We start from the raw sequence: 20,055 nt of genomic DNA, 5'->3' as shown, positions 1-20,055 counted from the left end.
TGAAGTAGAAGCACTCAGTTTCAGGCTTAGGTCCAGGTTTGGGTTTCTTCTCTTGAGTAGCAACTTGCTTGTTGTTCTTTTTGAAGTTCCCCTTCTTCTTCCCTTTGCCCTTTTTCTTGAAACTAGTGGTCTTGTTGACCATCAACACTTGATGCTCCTTCTTGATTTCTACCTCCGCAGCTTTCAGCATTGCGAAGAGCTCGGGAATAGTCTTATTCATCCCTTGCATATTATAGTTCATCACGAAGCTCTTGTAGCTTGGTGGCAGTGATTGGAGAATTCTGTCAATGACGCAATCATCTGGAAGATTAACTCCCAATTGAATCAAGTGATTATTATACCAGACATTTTGAGTATATGCTCACTGATAGAACTGTTCTCCTCCATCTTGCAGCTATAGAACTTATTGGAGACTTTATATCTCTCAATCTGGGCATTTGCTTGAAATATTAACTTCAACTCCTGGAACATCTCATATGCTCCATGACGTTCAAAATGTCGTTGAAGTCCCGATTCTAAGCCGTAAAGCATGGCACACTGAACTATCGAGTAGTCATCAGCTTTGCTCTGCCATACGTTCATAACATCTGGTGTTGCTCCAGCAGCAGGCCTGGCACCCAGCGGTGCTTCCAGGACGTAATTCTTCTGTGCAACAATGAGGATAATCCTCAAGTTACGGACCCAGTCCGTGTAATTGCTACCATCATCTTTCAACTTTGCTTTCTCAAGGAACACATTAAAATTCAACGGAACAACAGCACGAGCCATCTATGTACAATCAAGCATAAACAAGCAAGATACTATCAGGTACTAAGTTTCATGATAAATTTAGGTTCAATTAATTTACTTAAAGAACTCCCACTTAGATAGACATCCCTCTAATCCTCTAAGTGATTACGTGATCCAAATCAACTAAACCATGTCCGATCATCACGTGAGATGGAGTAGTTTCATCGGTGAACATCACTATGTTGATCATATCTACTATATGATTCACGCTCGACCTTTCGGTCTCCGTGTTCCGAGGCCATATCTGTATATGCTTGGCTCGTCAAGTATAACCTGAGTATTCCGTGTGTGCAACTGTTTTGCACCCGTTGTATTTGAACGTAGAGCCTATCACACCCGATCATCACGTGGTGTCTCAGCACGAAGAACTTTCGCAACGGTGCATACTCAGGGAGAACACTTCTTGATAATTAGTGAGAGATCATCTTATAATGCCACCGTCAATCAAAGCAAGATAAGATGCATAAAAGATAAACATCACATGCAATCAATATAAGTGATATGATATGGCCATCATCATCTTGTGCTTGTGATCTCCATCTTTGAAGCACCGTCGTGATCACCATCGTCACCGGCGCGACACCTTGATCTCCATCGTAGCATCGTTGTCGTCTCGCCAATCTTATGCTTCCACGACTATCGCTACCGCTTAGTGATAAAGTAAAGCATTACAGCGCGATTGCATTGCATACAATAAAGCGACAACCATATGGCTCCTGCCAGTTGCCGATAACTCGGTTACAAAACATGATCATCTCATACAATAAAATTTAGCATCATGTCTTGACCATATCACATCACAACATGCCCTGCAAAAACAAGTTAGACGTCCTCTACTTTGTTGTTGCAAGTTTTACGTGGCTGCTACGGGCTTAAGCAAGAACCAATCTTACCTACGCATCAAAACCACAACGATAGTTTGTCAAGTTAGTGTTGTTTTAACCTTCGCAAGGATCGGGCGTAGCCACACTCGGTTCAACTAAAGTTGGAGAAACTGTCACCCGCAAGCCACCTATGTGCAAAGCACGTCGGGAGAACCGGTCTCGCGTAAGCGTACGCGTAATGTCGGCCCGGGCCGCTTCGTCCAACAATACTGCCGAACCAAAGTATGACATGATGGTAAGCAGTATGACTTATATCGCCCACAACTCACTTGTGTTCTACTCGTGCATATAACATCAACATATAAAACCTAGGCTCGGATGCCACTGTTGGGGAACGTAGTAATTTCAAAAAAATTCCTACGCACACGCAAGATCATGGTGATGCACAACAACGAGAGGGGAGAGTGTGATCTACGTACCCTTGTAGACCGACAGCGGAAGCGTTAGCACAACGCGGTTGATGTAGTCGTACGTCTTCACGGCCCGACCGATCAAGCACCGAAACTGCGGCACCTCCGAGTTTTAGCACACGTTCAGCTCGATGACGATCCCCGGACTCCGATCCAGCAAAGTGTCGGGGAAGAGTTCCGTCAGCACGACGGCGTGGTGACGATCTTGATGTACTATCGTCGCAGGGCTTCGCCTAAGCACCGCTACAATATTATCGAGGATTATGGTGGAAGGGGGCACCGCACACGGCTAAGAATATGATCACGTGGATCAACTTGTGTGTCTAGGGGTGCCCCCTGCCCCCGTATATAAAGGATCAAGGGGGAGGCCGGCCGGCCCCTATGACGCGCCAAGGAGGAGTCCTCCTCCTAGTAGGAGTAGGACTCCTACTAGGAGGGGGAAACAAGTGGGGAGGGAGAAGGAAAGGGGGGCGCCGCCCCCCCTCTCCTAGTCCAATTCGGACCAGGGGGGAGGAGGCGCGCGGCCCACCTTTGGCTGCCCCTCTCTCTCTCCACTAAGGCCCATATGGCCCATTACTTCTCCCGGGGGGGTTCCGGTAACCCTCCGGCTCTCCGGTTTTCTCCGAAATCACCCGGAACACTTCCGGTGTCCGAATATAGCCGTCCAATATATCAATCTTTATGTCTCGACCATTTCGAGACTCCTCGTCATGTCCGTGATCACATCCGGGACTCCGAACTAACTTCGGTACATCAAAACTCATAAACTCATAATATAACTGTCATCGAAACCTTAAGCATGCGGACCCTACGGGTTCGAGAACAATGTAGACATGACCGAGACACGTCTCCGGTCAATAACCAATAGCGGAACCCGGATGCTCATATTGGCTCCTACATATTCTACGAAGATCTTTATCGGTCAGACCGCATAACAACATACGTTGTTCCCTTTGTCATCGGTATGTTACTTGCCCAAGATTCGATCGTCGGTATCTCAATACCTAGTTCAATCTCGTTACCGGCAAGTCTCTTTACTCGTTCTGTAATACATCATCTCGCAACTAACTCATTAGTTGCAATGCTTGCAAGGCTTATGTGATGTGCATTACCGAGAGGGCCCAGAGATACCTCTCCGACAATCGGAGTGACAAATCCTAATCTCGAAATACGCCAACCCAACATGTACCTTTGGAGACACCTGTAGAGTACCTTTATAATCACCCATTTACGTTGTGACGTTTGGTAGTACACAAAGTGTTCCTCCGGTAAATGGGAGTTGCATAATCTCATAGTCATAGGAACATGTATAAATTATGAAGAAAGCAACAGCAACATACTAAACGATCGGGTGCTAAGCTAATGGAATGGGTCATGTCAATCAGATCATTCACCTAATGATGTGATCCCATTAATCAAATAACAACTCTTTGTTCATGGTTAGGAAACATAACCATCTTTGATTAACGAGCTAGTCAAGTAGAGGCATACTAGTGACACTCCGTTTGTCTATGTATTCACACATGTATTATGTTTCCGGTTAATACAATTCTAGCATGAATAATAAACATTTATCATGATATAAGGAAATAAATAATAACTTTATTATTGCCTCTAGGGCATATTTCCTTCACTGGGTTAATAGGTTAGTCCCAAAAATAATATAAAAGTGTATAATAAAACCCATAAACATCCAAAACAGTAGATAATATAGCATGGAGCAATCAAAAATTATAGATACGTTGGAGACGTATCATACGTCAAGGATAGTGCTAAGGGCAAAGTATCAGGATGGAAGGGTCAAGGCTTATCAAAAATGGCAAGCGAGGTTTTAGTCAAATCCAGACTGCAATCCACACCAACTTTTACCATAACCTGTCATCTATTGCTTCAAACTTCTGGTGGGGTGAAACAGATGGTCATAAGAAGGTGCACTGGATTGGGTGGGACAAAATGTGCACGTGAAAGCATGAAGGATGGCTGGGCTTTAGGGACCCGGAAGCATTCAACCAAGCAATGTTCGCCAAAGCAGCGTGGCGCTTGCTACAAGTGCCAAACTCGCTGTGTGGACGAGTTCTAAAGGCGCGGTATTTTCCCGATGGGTCGATTCTTAATGCAATGTGCCCTGCCGGCGGATCATACACTTTCAGGAGTATCTTCCATGGCCGCGACCTCCTTGTTGACGGCTTGATCTGGCGTATTGGCGACGGTTCACGAGTATTGATCCACCATGATAATCGGCTCCCAAGGAGCGGTAGCCACAAGCCACTGGGCCAAAGCTACATCGCAGGTATCACATGTGTTGGGGATCTGCTCGAAGCCGATGGCTTCTCATGGGACAAACGGAAATTGCAGGAAATGTTCGCTCCGGATGAATCTCAAGAGATTCTTCAAATACTAGTTGGGGGACTGGCGGTGCAAGACTACCAAGCTTGGAACTACACCAACAATGGTATCTTCACGGTCCGCTGGGCATACCATCTACGCATGAGCCAGAAGAGGGTAAGATCCGGACGGCTAGAGTCTTCATCCTCGGTGGCGGATCACAAGTCTTGGCTGAGCCTTTGGGACACGATCGCGTCGGGCAAAGTTAAAATCCATATGTGGAGGTTGATTCGAAACGGGCTTGCTGTGGGAGCGGAACTATTAAGGAGGAAGATCAAGCAGGGTGTTTTTTGCACTGCGTGTGGGCGGGAAGAAACAAACTACCATAGATTCTGGGGTGGCTATCATTCTGTTAAGTTCTGGAAGATAATGCAGTCGGAATTGGGGGTACCGGTGGCGATCCCGCCGGAGTCGGCTTGCTCCCAGAGTGCGTTGTCGAAATGGTTGATGTCGTGGTTCACGGAGGCTACGGATGACGAGCGAGCGGTGTAACACCCTCGATGCGACTATAACTCCCACGTGTCGAGGCACGACTTAGAGGCATAATCGCATTGAAGGCAATGTCGCAAGTTAGGCAATCTTCACAACATCCCATGTAATATAATTAATAAAAGGGGAGATAACATAGTTGGCTTACACTCGCCACGTCAATCAAGTACATAAAATAGCATTACATCAACCAAACACTCATGGCCCGACTACGGCGCCAAAATAAAAAGATAACCCAACATGCGACACGGTCCCGATCACCCCCAACTGGGCACCACTACTGATCATCAGGGAAAGACACGTAGTATCGTTGAGAGTCCTCGTCAAACTCCCACTTGAGCTCGAGCGCGTCACCTGGAGCGGAATCATCAGGCCCTGCATCTGGTCTAATAGTAACCTGTGAGCCACAAGGACTCAGCAATCTCGCACCCTCGCGATCAAGACTATTTAAGCTTAATAGGTATGGCAAGGTAAATATATGTGGAGCTGCAGCAAGCGACTAGCATATATGGTGGCTAAACTGTTCGCAAAAGAGAGCGAGAAGAGGAGGCAAAGCGCGAGCGAGAAACTAGAGAGCAACCTGCGCAAGCATTACTCCAACACCGTGTTCACTTCTCGGACTCCGTCGAGAAGAGACCATCACGGTAACACACTTAGTTGATTCATTTTAATTAAGTTAAGGTTCAAGTTATCTACAACCGGACATTAACAAATTCCCATCTTCCCATAACCGCGGGCACGGCTTTCGAAAGTTCAAATCCCTGCAGGGGAGTCCCAACTTAGCCCATGACAAGCTCTCACGGTCAACGAAGGAATAGACCTCCTCCCAAGACGTTCCGATCAGACTCGGTACCTCGGTTCTTCAAGACACTTCGACAGGTTAAAACTAATCCAGCAACACCGCCTGAATGTGACGACAAATCCCGATAGGAGCTGCACATATCTCGTTCTCAGGGCACACTCAGATTGTCCAAACTTCCGGTAGGCCAGCCCAGAGTTGCCCCTGGTGGCCACCGGCGGCTGATGAGGTGGACCAACACTCAGAGGAGCACTGGCCCGGGGGGTTAAATAAGATGACCCTCGGGCTCCGGAAACCCAAGGGAAAAAGAGGCTGGGTGGCAAATGGTAAAACCAAGGTTGGGCATTGCTGGAAAAGCTTTAATCAAGGCGAACTATCAAGGGGTTCCCATTATAACACCGATATGACGGAAACTAAGGTGGCAAGAGTGGAACAAAACACTAGGTGAGAGGCCGAGCCTTCCACCCTTTACCAAATATATAGATGCACTAAGATAACATGGCAATATAATGATATCCCAACAATTAAATAAATGTTCCAACAAGGAACAGTCTCCAATCTTCACCTGCAACTAGCAACGCTATAAGAGGGGCTGAGCAAAGCGGTAACATAGCCAATCAACAGTTTGCTAGGACATGGTGGGTTAGAGGTTTGACATGGCAATTTGGGAGGCTTGAAAGAAAGTGGTAGGCATCATAGCATTGGCATAGCAAAAGAGCGAGCATCTAGCACAGCAAAGATAGTAGAGATTTCGAGGGTATGATCATCTTGCCTGCAAAGTTGTCAGAGTTGACTGGATCCTCGAAAGTAAACTCAACGGGCTCCTCGTTAGCGAACTCGTCTCTCGGCTCTACCCAAACAAGACAAACAAGCGAACGGAACACAATCAACCACGTGCAAAGGTCAAACAATATGATGCAAAGATGGTATGCGATGCGGGATGCATATGCAAGATTTGACAAGGGATGCATGAACCTGTCCTCAACTTGGAATTCCAAGTGTGCCACTGGAAAGATGAGATGAAATCGCTTGAAAACGATATAAAGAACGCCAGAATCGGAGTTACGGTTTGGAAATGGCAAGCAATTCAAATATGACTATGTTCTGCGATTTACAGCAAGTAGTCATCTAAACGTAACAAGATGAACATGCTACAGCACCCAAAACATGACAACAAAATACATGGCAGGGATGCATTCATGATGCTTAACAAAAGTCTAGCACTGAGCTACGGCCAATTCATCCATTAACAGGTTCAAACAAGCATGGCAAAAATGCATATGGCAAACAGATTTCAGACTTAGTGAAAATAACACTTGTCTGGAATTTCAGATCAGGTAGCACTCTTCGGAGCATGAAAACTATATGCTACAGGACCTGAACATGGCAAAGTAAAGCATGGCATGGAGCTACTCAAAGAGCTTAACAAAAGTCCCTTAGTGACCTTGAGCCAAAAGGGATCAGAAAATACATTTGCAAGCATGTGAACATGGCAAAAACATAATCAGATCACAGACTTGGTGAAAACTGAAGCATGCTGAAACAGATATCAAGTAGGCATGTTTACGAGCTCGATGCACTCACCACAGAGCAATTCATGACAAACTAAGCATACGTCCATCAAGAATACACAAAATGCAAGCTAGACATGGCAAGAACAATAACATAGCATGCACGGATCAACTACAACATCCTCGGCAAAATTGCTAACAAGTAGACAATCTGCCCAGATTCACGAAATAACAAAAGTAGATGTCGATTGACTCAAGCTAGGGTGCTCCATAATTGCAAACAAAGACATGGATGGATAGAGCACTACAAGATTAACAAAACATCCTTACTGATCATCCTCAAAAGAGGCACGGATCACTAGGAAACAATATGAACATATGGCCATATGAGATAAACAGCTCAAGGACTTGGTGGAAATGCCAAATCCCTGAAATCAGCATTACCAAGTGCCTCACTTTGCAAGCTTGTGCTAGTCACCACACACATCACAAAAATACATGGGTTGTACCCCTGAAAATATGGCAAAACCCTTAACAAAACATATGTAGAGCTCATGGGCATATCATGCACACAATAATCATGGCAAAAATGACAAATATCTAAATGGAGCAGCAGATCTGACAATTATCTCAAGTAGCACTCTTCCAACAGCATTTCGGGCATCAAGATGAACTCAAATGAAAATAATGCAATGGAATGAAATGATGTACTCTCTGAAACGAACATTTTGATATGCTATATGCCCAAAACGGAGCTACGGATGCAAAGTTATAGCACGATGAACATGGGCATATGAACTAGGGTTTCGGGAGAAAGTCAACCGAGATTTCGGATCTCAGATCTGCACGCTTCCCGAGGTCACCGGAGCTGTTCGCCGGAGAAGAAGCCGAGGTAGCCGGACTTGCCGAGGTTCGCCGGAGAACGGTGGGTCTCGCCGGGATCTTGAGGAGAAGGACGGGGGCGGCCGGATCCGGTCGCCGGGGCGCGGCTCCCGCGGCGGCGAACGGTGGAGGCGCGGGCGGAGCGGCGGCGGGCTCCGGCGCGCTGGGCGGCGGACGATGATGGCGGCGGTGGCCGGCGAAGGAGAGGCGGGCGGCGCTCGGGCGCGGGTGAGGGAGCCGGGCGGCGGGCGAGGCAACGGGCCTCGGGGGCCCCTCCTGGGCCTCCCGGGCCGGCGATGTGGGGTGGCCGGCGGGCGAGTGGCCCAGCGCCACATGGCAGCGGCGGGCGGATCGGACGTGTCTGGCGCCGTCCGGACGTGTCCGGCGGCGGCGGATGTGAGATTTTTAGGGTTTCGGGGGAGGAGACCCGTGATTTGGAAAGGGGGGTCTTTATATAGACATAGAGGGAGCTAGGAGAGTCCAAATGAGGTGCGGTTTTCGGCCACGCGATCGTGATCAAACGATCTAGATGATGGAGATGGTTTTGGTGGGTTTTGGGCCAAATTGGAGGGGTGTTGGGCTGCAGCACACACGAGGCCTTTTTGGTCCCTCGGTTAACCGTTGGAGCATCAAACGAAGTCCAAATGGTACGAAACTTGACAGGCGGTCTACCGGTAGTAAACCAAGGCCGCTTGGCAAGTCTCGGTCCAATTCGGAAATGTTTAATCCCCACACACGAAAGAAAGGTAGAAATGACCACCGGAGGAGAACGAAGCGCCGGAATGCAAAACGGACAACGGGGAAAATGCTCGAATGCATGAGATGAACACATATGCAAATGCAATGCACATAATGACATGATATAAGATGCATGACAACGATAACAACACACGGAGACAAAAACCCGAACCCGAGAAAATAAAATAACTTAAGGCCGGAAACGGCAAGAGTTGGATTACATATTGGGAAAGTCATATTCGGGGTGTTACAACACTCCACCACTATGAAAGGATCTCGTCCCGAGATCTAGGACTGAAAGAACGCCGGGTACTCAGAACGGAGGTGATCCTCGCGTTCCCAGGTAGCTTCACGGTCAGAATGGTGTGACCACTTGACTTTGAGGAATTTGATTGACTAATTGCGAGTCTTGTGTTCAGTCTCTTCAAGAATAGCAACTGGGTGCTCACGATAAGAGAGATCTTCTTGGAGCTCAATGTCCTCGAAGTTGACGGTGCGGTCAGGAGTCTTGAAGAACTTTCGGAGCTGAGAGACATGGAACACGTCATGAACATTTGCAAAGTTTGAAGGAAGCTCGAGTTGATAGGCGAGATCGCCTCTCTTGCTGACAATCTTGAAAGGTCCCACGTATCTGGGGGCAAGCTTCCCTTTGATACCGAAGCGACGAGTACCTTCCATAGGAGAGACACGGAGGTAGACATGATCTCCGATCTCGAAAGCCAAATCACGGTGCTTACTATCATAGTAGCTCTTCTGGCAGGATTGGGCTGCTTTGAGGTTATCTCGAATGACTTTGCACATTTCCTCTGCCTTTGTGATTAAGTCATTTCCCAAAAGCTGACGTTCACCGGTTTCGGACCAGTTGAGAGGGGTACGGCACTTCCTGCCATGCAGAATTTCAAATGGGGCCTTGCCCGAACTTGCTTGAAAACTCATGGCCCGACTACGGCGCCAAAATAAAAGATAACCCAACATGCGACACGGTCCCGATCACCCCCAACTGGGCACCACTACTGATCATCAGGGAAAGACACGTAGTATCGTTGAGAGTCCTCGTCGAACTCCCACTTGAGCTCGAGCGCATCACCTAGAGCGGAATCATCAGGCCCTGTATCTGGTGTAATAGTAACCTGTGAGCCACAGGGACTCAGCAATCTCGCACCCTCGCGATCAAGACTATTTAAGCTTAATAGGTATGGCAAGGTAAATATATGTGGAGCTGCAGCAAGCGACTAGCATATATGGTGGCTAAACTGTTCGCAAAAGAGAGCGAGAAGAGGAGGCAAAGCACGAGCGAGAAACTAGAGAGCAACCTGCGCAAGCATTACTCCAACACCGTGTTCACTTCTCGGACTCCGTCGAGAAGAGAGCATCACGGTAACACACTTAGTTGATTCATTTTAATTAAGTTAAGGTTCAAGTTATCTACAACCGGACATTAATAAATTCCCATCTGCCCATAACCGCGGGCACGGCTTTCGGAAGTTCAAATCCCTGCAGGGGAGTCCCAACTTAGCCCATGACAAGCTCTCATGGTCAACGAAGGAATAGACCTCCTCCCGAGACGTTCCGATCAGACTCGGTACCTCGGTTCTTCAAGACACTTCGACAGGTTAAAACTAATCCAGCAACACCGCCCGAATGTGCCGACAAATCCCGATAGGAGCTGCACATATCTCGTTCTCAGGGCACACTCAGATTGTCCAAACTTCCGGTAGGCCAGCCCAGAGTTGCCCCTGGTGGCCACCGGCGGCTGACGAGGTGGACCAACACTCAGAGGAGCACTGGCCCGGGGGGGTTAAATAAGATGACCCTCGGGCTCCGGAAACCCAAGGGAAAAAGAGGCTAGGTGGCAAATGGTAAAACCAAGGTTGGGCATTGCTGGAAAAGCTTTAATCAAGGCGAACTATCAAGGGGTTCCCATTATAACCCAACCGCGTAAGGAACGCAAAATTCGGGAACATAACACCGATATGACGGAAACTAAGGCGGCAAGAGTGGAACAAAACACTAGGCGAGAGGCCGAGCCTTCCACCCTTTACCAAGTATATAGATGCACTAAGATAACATGGCAATATAATGGTATCGCAACAATTAAATAAATGTTCCAACAAGGAACAGTCACAGATTGGTTGAAATTGAAACCATTTAGGTTGCAATCTTCACCTGCAACTAGCAACGCTATAAGAGGGGCTGAGCAAAGCGGTAATATAGCCAATCAACGGTTTGCTAGGACATGGTGGGTTAGAGGTTTGACATGGCAATTTGGGAGGCTTGAAAGCAAGTGGTAGGCATCGTAGCATTGGCATAGCAAGAGAGCGAGCATCTAGCACAGCAAAGATAATAGAGATTTCGAGGGTATGATCATCTTGCCTGCAAAGTTGTCAGAGTTGACTGGATCCTCGAAAGTAAACTCAACGGGCTCCTCGTTAGCGAACTCATCTCTCGGCTCTACCCAAACAAGACAAACAAGCGAACGGAACACAATCAACCACGTGCAAAGGTCAAACAATATGATGCAAAGATGGTATGCGATGCGGGATGCATATGCAAGATTTGACAAGGGATGCATGAACCTATCCTCAACTTGGAATTCCAAGTGTGCCACTGGAAAGATGAGATGAAATCGCTTGAAAACGATATAAAGAACGCCAGAATCGGAGTTACGGTTTGGAAATGGCAAGCAATTCAAATATGACTATGTTCTGCGATTTACAGCAAGTAGTCATCTAAACGTAACAAGATGAACATGCTACAGCACCCAAAACATGACAACAAAATACATGGCAGGGATGCATTCATGATGCTTAACAAAAGTCTAGCACTGAGCTACGGCCAATTCATCCATTAACAGGTTCAAACAAGCATGGCAAAAATGCATATGGCAAACAGATTTCAGACTTAGTGAAAATAACACTTGTCTGGAATTTCAGATCAGGTAGCACTCTTCGGAGCATGAAAACTATATGCTACAGGACCTGAACATGGCAAAGTAAAGCATGGCATGGAGCTACTCAAAGAGCTTAACAAAAGTCCCTTAGTGACCTTGAGCCAAAAGGGATCAGAAAATACATTTGCAAGCATGTGAACATGGCAAAAACATAATCAGATCACAGACTTGGTGAAAACTGAAGCATGCTGAAACAGATATCAAGTAGGCATGTTTACGAGCTCGATGCACTCACCACAGAGCAATTCATGACAAACTAAGCATACGTCCATCAAGAATACACAAAATGCAAGCTAGACATGGCAAGAACAATAACATAGCATGCACGGATCAACTACAACATCCTCGGCAAAATTGCTAACAAGTAGACAATCTGCCCAGATTCACGAAATAACAAAAGTAGATGTCGATTGACTCAAGCTAGGGTGCTCCATAATTGCAAACAAAGACATGGATGGATAGAGCACTACAAGATTAACAAAACATCCTTACTGATCATCCTCAAAAGAGGCACGGATCACTAGGAAACAATATGAACATATGGCCATATGAGATAAACAGCTCAAGGACTTGGTGGAAATGCCAAATCCCTGAAATCAGCATTACCAAGTGCCTCACTTTGCAAGCTTGTGCTAGTCACCACACACATCACAAAAATACATGGGTTGCACCCCTGGAAATATGGTAAAACCCTTAACAAAACATATGTAGAGCTCATGGGCATATCATGCACACAATAATCATGGCAAAAATAACAAATATCTAAATGGAGCAGCAGATCTGACAATTATCTCAAGTAGCACTCTTCCAACAGCATTTCGGGCATCAAGATGAACTCAAATGAAAATGATGCACTGGAATGAAATGATGTACTCTCTGAGACGAACATGGGTATATGAACTAGGGTTTCAAGAGAAAGTCAACCGAGATTTCGGATCTCAGATCTGCACGCTTCCTGAGGTCGCCGGAGTTGTTCGCCGGAGAAGAAGCCGAGGTGGCCGGACTTGCCGAGGTTCGCCGGAGAACGGTGGGTCTCGCCGGGATCTTGAGGAGAAGGACGGGGGCGGCCGGATCCGGTCGCCGGGGCGCGGCTCCCGCGGCGGCGAACGGCGGAGGCGCGGGCGGAGCGGCGGCGGGCTCCGGCGCGCTGAGCGGCAGACGACGATGGCGGCGGTGGCCGGCGAAGGAGAGGCGGGCGGCTCTCGGGCGCGGGTGAGGGAGCCGGGCGACGGGCGAGGCAACGGGCCTCGGGGGCCCCTCCTGGGCCTCCCGGGCCGGTGATGTGGGGCTGCCGGCGGGCGAGTGGCGCGGCGCCACGTGGCAGCGGCGGGCGGATCGGACGTATCCGGCGCCGTCCGGACGTGTCCGGCGGCGGCGGATCTAAAATTTTTAGGGTTTCGGGGGAGGAGACCCGGGATTTGGAAAGGGGGGTCTTTATATAGACATAGAGGGAGTTAGAGAGTCCAAATGAGGTGCGGTTTTCGGCCACGCGATCGTGATCGAACACTCTAGATGATGGAGAGGGTTTTGGTGGGTTTTGGGCCAAATTGGAGGGGTGTTGGGCTGCAGCACACACGAGGCCTTTTCGGTCCCTCGGTTAACCGTTGGAGCATCAAACAGAATCCAAATGGTACGAAACTTGACAGGCGGTCTACCGGTAGTAAACCAAGGCCGCTTGGCAAGTCTCGGTCTAATCCGGAAATGTTCAATCCCCACACATGAAAGAAAGGTAGAAATGACCACCGGAGGAGAACGAAGCGCCGGAATGCAAAACGGACAACGGGGAAAATGCTCGAATGCATGAGATGAACACGTATGCAAATGCAATGCATATGATGACATGATATAAGATGCATGACAACGATAACAACACACAGAGACAAAAACCCGAACCCGAGAAAATAAAATAACTTAAGGTCGGAAACGGCAAGAGTTGGATTACATATTGGGAAAGTCATATCCGGGGTGTTACAAGCGGTCATGGTTCAGGGTGCATGTGCGCTCTGGCTCGCGAGGAATAATGCACGCGATGGGCAGCGGATTGAGGAGGCAGATATGATAGCAAAAAGAGTCTTCCATCTTATGGGCGAGTGGCAATCGATACATGGCCGAAAAAGCAAGCAAAACACACTGGCGGTGAAGGAGAAATGGAGGCCCCCGGAGGAGGGGTGGGTGAAGGTAAACGTCGACGGAGCCACATCGAAAGGGGGGACAGCGGTGGAGCCGGGCTGGTATTTCGGAACCATGATGGTGCTTTCTTGGGAGGCCTTTGCCATGTCCTTCCACTAGGAAGTGACCCCGCAAGGACTGAACTCCTGGCGTGCAGAAGGGCCGCACAGGTGGCTGAGGAGCGGAACATTGCCAACCTACATATCGAGATAGACTGCAAGGAGATCCTATGTAAACTTCAAGGCACGCAAAGGGACTTCTCACCGCTAGGGCCTGTGGTGGAGGAGGTCAAGCGTCTGCTGGCCTCGAGGGAGAGCCGGAAGATTTCGTGGGTTAGGCGTGATGCTAATAAAGCTGCCCACTTGTTAGCTAGGGAAGCAGTTTCAACTAAGTTAAGCAAGGTGTGGCTGCATGTGTCCCCAGATTTTATTGTACAGACTATTTCGGACGAAATCCCCGTGTGGGGTGCTTAAATAAAGGTGCGATTGAATTTTTTTTTTAAAAAGATGCATGATGTTGTGGCTGAAATATCAAAAATATGCGTTTTCTTGAACCGTGGAAAATATTCATCTCTCATTCCGTTCGTCTCTCACTAAAAATGCGTCGAAAAGGACCCTTTGTTTCGGTTTTTTCCTCCGCGATTGTATCATCCACGAATGTATATTGCTTCTAAGTAATCAATAAAGCTCATGATTAGCAAAAGAAGGACCCTAACCGGGCGCGTCTTCCTTGTGTCCACATCGAATCAAACAATCACTTAAATTACATCCATTATTATTCGTCTTGAACCAAGTATGTATTTACAAAAAAAAAAAAAAAAGATGACCGGACGGCACGCGACGTGCGAAAGCCGAATGCAACAAGGTTGGGAGACGACCCGACGCCGTCGACAACGCAGGGCGGGTCCGATCTCCAACGTCACGCACAGGATCATATGTGTGTAAGTTTATACGTAGAGGTCCATATACATCTCCCCTAAGCTAACTACTGAGAGCACCACAGCTCGCAGCAATGTTATCGCAGGCCGAGGCTAAAAAGGTAAACAAGAGAGGAAAACGACGCTCCATGCCGTATGAAGAAGAAGAAGGAGAAGAGAAGAAGCGGGCGAGGCGCGAGGCAGGAAACCGTCGGCGGCCTCTCGTCCCCAGCTCCGGCAATCTGTGGTCGATGGATCTATCACTTCAGGTGGACGAGAAGCCATCATGCTATGATCTCATCCGGCAAGGCCAGGAACCGCGTTCGCTTCTGAAACACCACAGAAACAAAAATCACAGGAGAAGATGTCAGCAAAAGCGACGGGTAATTGGTGTCAACCAATTGCTGATCTGTTCACGCATCAGGGGACGACAACGATAGGCCGAGATTTGCTAGATCAGAACATCAGGTACATGAAAAAGTACATGCCGAGGCCAACAATGATTTACTTGTGAAAAGAAATGACAGAAAAGTCCTAATGAAAGGTTCTGCCGATGTAATATCCCTTATCTCCGAGAGAGAAAAACTGGCGCAGGTAGAAAGCGATTGCTAAATGGTGTCATGGTGACGAGATTAACTTCAAAGAGATAGTTACCCGCAAAAACAAAGAACTTCAAAGAGATAGTTCCCCTGGAAACAGCTTCAATGAGATAGTATCATGCCACCATCTAACCGTCGCCTGCTGCTGCCTAAACTACTTTAACGGTTAGGATTTGCTGGTTTGACTTTAGGTGCTCAACACTAAATTAATTTAACCAGTAAGTTGACAGTACATTAGTGACGGTGACCGGAAAGAATCAGCCCAAAGGTACACTAATGGGTATAAACCGGATCGAGCAACTTGTCTCGTTATGATCCCTGAAAATTTCTCTCTCGCTCTGGACACCTGGTCAGAGATGCGACTCTCGGCCTGTTTCTTCTGCTACCGTGGAATAATAATTCAGGTACGAGCAGTTTTAACATGGTCCCTTTTACCCCCGCTTTTCACATGAGAGGTAAGAGTATAAAATAGATCTGAGCCATTGATCTCATTAATTAATGGTCTGATTAACTCTTACCTTCTTATCTCACATGTAAAAAGAGAAGGTAAGAAGGATCATGCTAAAATTTGCCTTCAGGTACTTCTAATGTTTTGAAATGGCCATTTAAGATCATCTCGGGTACGCAGACATAGACTTTCCACAGATCAGACTGTAGATCAGTTCTAGTAGCTATTAGAAATGTGGAAGGAACGTCAGAATGGCTGCTATGCTGAATCCGCAGACTAAAGACTATCCATACTACGAAACGCGACAGTTTTAGGTTGAAGATTGAACAGGGCTATTGCTGACTTGCTGTGCTAAAATATCTGTTGACAACGTCGAAGGTTCAGAGAGCTCGTTCTGAAACTTCAGCACGCGAACTATTTTCCAAGGTAGATCTATGACTGCTACAGCTATGTTTCATCCGCAGCCAGAAACTAAGAATTGTCTCGTGTCTCCAGATATTCAAGTAGGAGTATGACAAGCAACTGTATTTTGCATCATCACTCAACCAGTCCTATCCTAGAATTGATCGCCAACAAATAACTACCGTAGTAACGTGTCCTGAAAAACCTCAAAACACGCTATTCAATACTTAAGACACATCTGCATCGGCCGAGAATACTGGTCACACCATTAACAGCTCCCAATCGTTCCCCATTGCATACGCAGGGATCCCATGGCGTATCAGTATTTGATGCTTTGACTTTTCACAGTCCATAACAAAGATATAGGCATGCTGCTAGAGATGCTCCTCTGGCTTGTTTACATATTCCTAGACAAACCGCGTGAAAGAGAGAAATATTTGCATGCTATGTTTAGCATACAAAAACGTCTTATATTTTGAAACAGAGACAGTGTGAATTAGTCGAAGCTAATTTTCATAGGAAACTTTATTGGATAATAAACGGTGAGGACCATTTATCCGCTTTACATAAACTATATACATTCTTAATTTATTATTTTATAATTTGTGTTGGTCAAAGAAACAATGTTGTAATACATTTTTTGGGGTGAAAGTTTCCACATTATTTGTTTGACCGGGCAATGAGATACTAACATTTATCCTGAATTTATTTTAAGATTTCCGGCGATGCGCGTTTAGTGGGAAGAGATGTTCTCGTTGGCTACGAGGCGTCAACGATGACTTTGTAAAATCTCAAGATGATATATCGGCTTAGTCTCTCGGAGGTGCTCATAGGGATAGGGTGTGTGTTCATAGAGGATGAGTGTTAGCGCGTTTCTATGAACGCTTGCGTCTGTACTGTGTTAAAAAAACATTTTGTTTTCCTTTCACACGAAACTTTTTTTGAAGTGCAGATGAGCGAAAAGCAATACAAAAGGACTAATCTATACAGTGATTTGATTCAGACCATAATAACTTTGAATAAAAAACTTTGAAAGAAGCAGTGCATTACCTCCTTCCGGCTGGCCTTGACGTCCGCTGATGCATACTCCGGCGTGCGGGGTAAAGCGGGCCACCTATCCGGCGTCTTCGCCGTCTCTACGCCCCTCTCCGGCGTCGTCGGCATCATGAACCTGGCACCCCACTCGGGCGTGACGGCGAACCTGGGACTCCGCTCTGGGGTTTGCGCGAACCTGCCGGCGCCCCAGTCCGGCGTCGGCACGAACCGCGGGCTCCGCTCTGGCGTCTGCGCGAACCCACCAGTGCCCCAGTCCGCCGTCGGCAGGAACCGCGGGCTCCGCTCCGGCGTCACAGCGCCGTTGGCGGCGCAGAGCTGCATGATCTTAGCGGCCGCCTCGGCGGCGTCCCGGCTCTCGCCCATAAGCTTGGCGACCTGCGCCTTGGGCAGGCGCATCCTGAGCTGGACCGGCCCGCCCTCGGAGGCGGTGGACATCGGGGAGGCCGGCGCGGTGCCCGAGGTCGGGAAGGTGAGGTCGGAGGTGGAGCGGCGCGTGAGCATGAGCGACTCGAGCCTCTCGCGCGCGCCGACGTGGAGCGCGCCGGACCAGGCGCGGCGCGGGGGCACGGTGGGGCGGGGCAGCGCGACGAGGAAGTAGAGCCGGCCCGGGCGGAGCAGCGCGTCCTGCTCGAGCGGGCGCGCGCGGACGCCGAGCAGCTTGACCTGCTCCGACTCGAGCAGCTGGAAGCCCGGGTGGTCGCGCAGCACGGCGCCCGCGTACGCCGGCGGCTTCACCCTGAAGGCGGTGCCGTCCAGCTGCATCACCTTGGCGCCCTTGCGCCGGCCGCCGATGCTGTTGCCCATTGCCTGCCGGCTGCCGCTCCTTGCTCCCACGCTGCGCTCTCCTCCCGGCGGCGGCTGCGTTTTCTCTTGTCTTTGGCCGCCCCCTCTCCTCTTCGCTGATGGTGCGTGGGTTCGGTTCGCGTGGTTCTTTGCGGTGATTGTGCGTGTGGGGTGTGCGAGTTTAAAACGGGCGAGCGAAAAAGGGGCAGACAGGTTTGGGAGTCAAAGGTTCACGCGAGTATTGAGCTTGACGTAGACTGGAATTATACTGTATTATTTTATTTTTTGCGGGAATACAGTATTATTTTCTACAAAGCTTAGCTAGCCCCCCACTACACTGAAAGTGGAAGGCAGGAGGTTAAAGTCGGTTCTACTGCATGCATGTCTAACTAACTAGAGTATGAGTAAGGATGAAAACACGTTTTTGACCGTCCAATTAATTAAGCTCGCATTTCCAGATTCAGAAGCAAAACGCAGAACTAATCGTGATCTTACTACTAGTAACTTTTTAAGCGTACTTGTCTGAACACTTAGGTTATTTTAGGGTGGCAAAGGGTAGGTTCGCTTCGGCTGTGCAGAACCGAGGAAGCATGCTGCAGGCGTAAAATTTAAACTAGATATACTCCGTACTTGTGCAAAACTGACTTGGTACCTAATTTGGTGGGAGGAAATAAGCCAGAGCCTTCAATTACCGCGAGCAGCGTTTGTGGCACAGCTTCTTCTCTCTCAGCATCAGATCACGTTATATTTACCGTGCTAGCAAACGCAACGAGCTCGGCCAGTCGAAGAGCTCGCCGAAACCGGCCGCCCGCCGTGTCATCTCGTGGCCAACTTTGCATGTGCCGTTCCTCCATTTTTAAACCCCTTGACGTTGATCTTGCACCTGCAGCCATTAACCTCCATTTGTATTTGTAGTAAGTGGGTTCGTACGTGGCCTGGTCTCTCCGTTCTCGAAGCCATGGCACTGCAGCGACAACAGCGCGGGTGCCGTACCGCCGGATTCGCCACGGCGGACGGCCCGGATCCAGATGGTGCATCCTTCACGGCACAGAGCGGTCCTCCTTTTTGCGCCCGTCACGGACCGAGGAATGTCCGCCGGCGGCGGCGGCGGCGAGGTCAAGCGCGCCCATGCATCGTATTAATGCTCTGCAAATCCGTTTCGCGGGATCGGGTGCCGGGAGGAGTCCGGCGATCCACGGCAACCGTACGTCGTGTCGCGTTGCGCATCTGCATGCAGACGGCCGTTGTCGTCTGTGGGACTGTAGCTCGGGTTTGCCCTTCCGCTCAAGGCGAACGAGGCCAAAGCACATGCTCATGTCCTGTCCTCCTTGTGTGCACGTTTGAATCGGCCGAGCTTCCGTCGTGAAATACGTGACGTGGTCGTTTTCCCACACTGTTAGATGTTCTACGCGCCCAGTGGGTCAATTTTCTACAGTGTTGAGGATCTGCAAAATGAACAGTTACAGATTAATTACCTGGAAAATTTTGCAGCTGTATGAATATTTTTCTTGTAAAAGATGCTACGGCGACCAAGAAAAAAATCATGCATGGCACTGCGAAATGAGCTCACGGTACTGTGTGCTGCTAACCAGTCGTACTGTAGCTCGTTAGACTAGCAAACCATGTTGACACTGTACGCTAACCCTGGACCGATCTAGGCAGCGACGAAGAACGAGTCTCTCTCTTGCCACCAAGTGTGCCACGAGACTCATGACCTACCAATCCACATACACCAGGTGCAAACGTAGACCACGTGTGTTCCTTTTCCTCTCTGTGTACCTTCCCAGGATCCTGACTCAGCGTCCTACGTGACATGTGCTCGATCGTCACGACGCACCTTCCGTC

General features: G+C 48.5%; 1 protein-coding gene across 2 annotated transcripts; it reads right to left on the bottom strand.

The window, feature by feature from the left end:
- Positions 1–14,751: 14,751 nt before the first annotated feature.
- On the bottom strand, positions 14,752–18,387 carry LOC125523402 (uncharacterized protein At1g66480). Of its 2 annotated transcripts, none has more exons than XM_048688435.2 (2): positions 17,422–18,383; positions 14,752–15,251 (listed from the first exon to the last, which is right to left on the bottom strand). In XM_048688435.2, exons 1-2 carry the CDS (start codon positions 18,229–18,231, stop codon positions 15,207–15,209), a joined length of 855 nt encoding a protein of 284 aa, XP_048544392.1. In that variant the 5' UTR covers positions 18,232–18,383; the 3' UTR covers positions 14,752–15,206. The 2 variants fall into 2 exon arrangements, with proteins under 2 accessions (XP_048544392.1, XP_087391288.1); XM_087535162.1 differs by lacking the exon at positions 14,752–15,251 and adding an exon at positions 15,258–16,451 and having other exon boundaries at positions 17,422–18,387.
- Positions 18,388–20,055: the final 1,668 nt, after the last annotated feature.

This window comes from Triticum urartu, chromosome 7A, assembly GCF_056163025.1.
Source record: "Triticum urartu cultivar PI428250 chromosome 7A, HENAU_Tu73, whole genome shotgun sequence".
NCBI lineage: Eukaryota > Viridiplantae > Streptophyta > Magnoliopsida > Poales > Poaceae > Triticum > Triticum urartu.
Note: the sequence above shows the minus strand (reverse complement) of the source record. Positions and strands in the feature narration are given on the sequence as shown.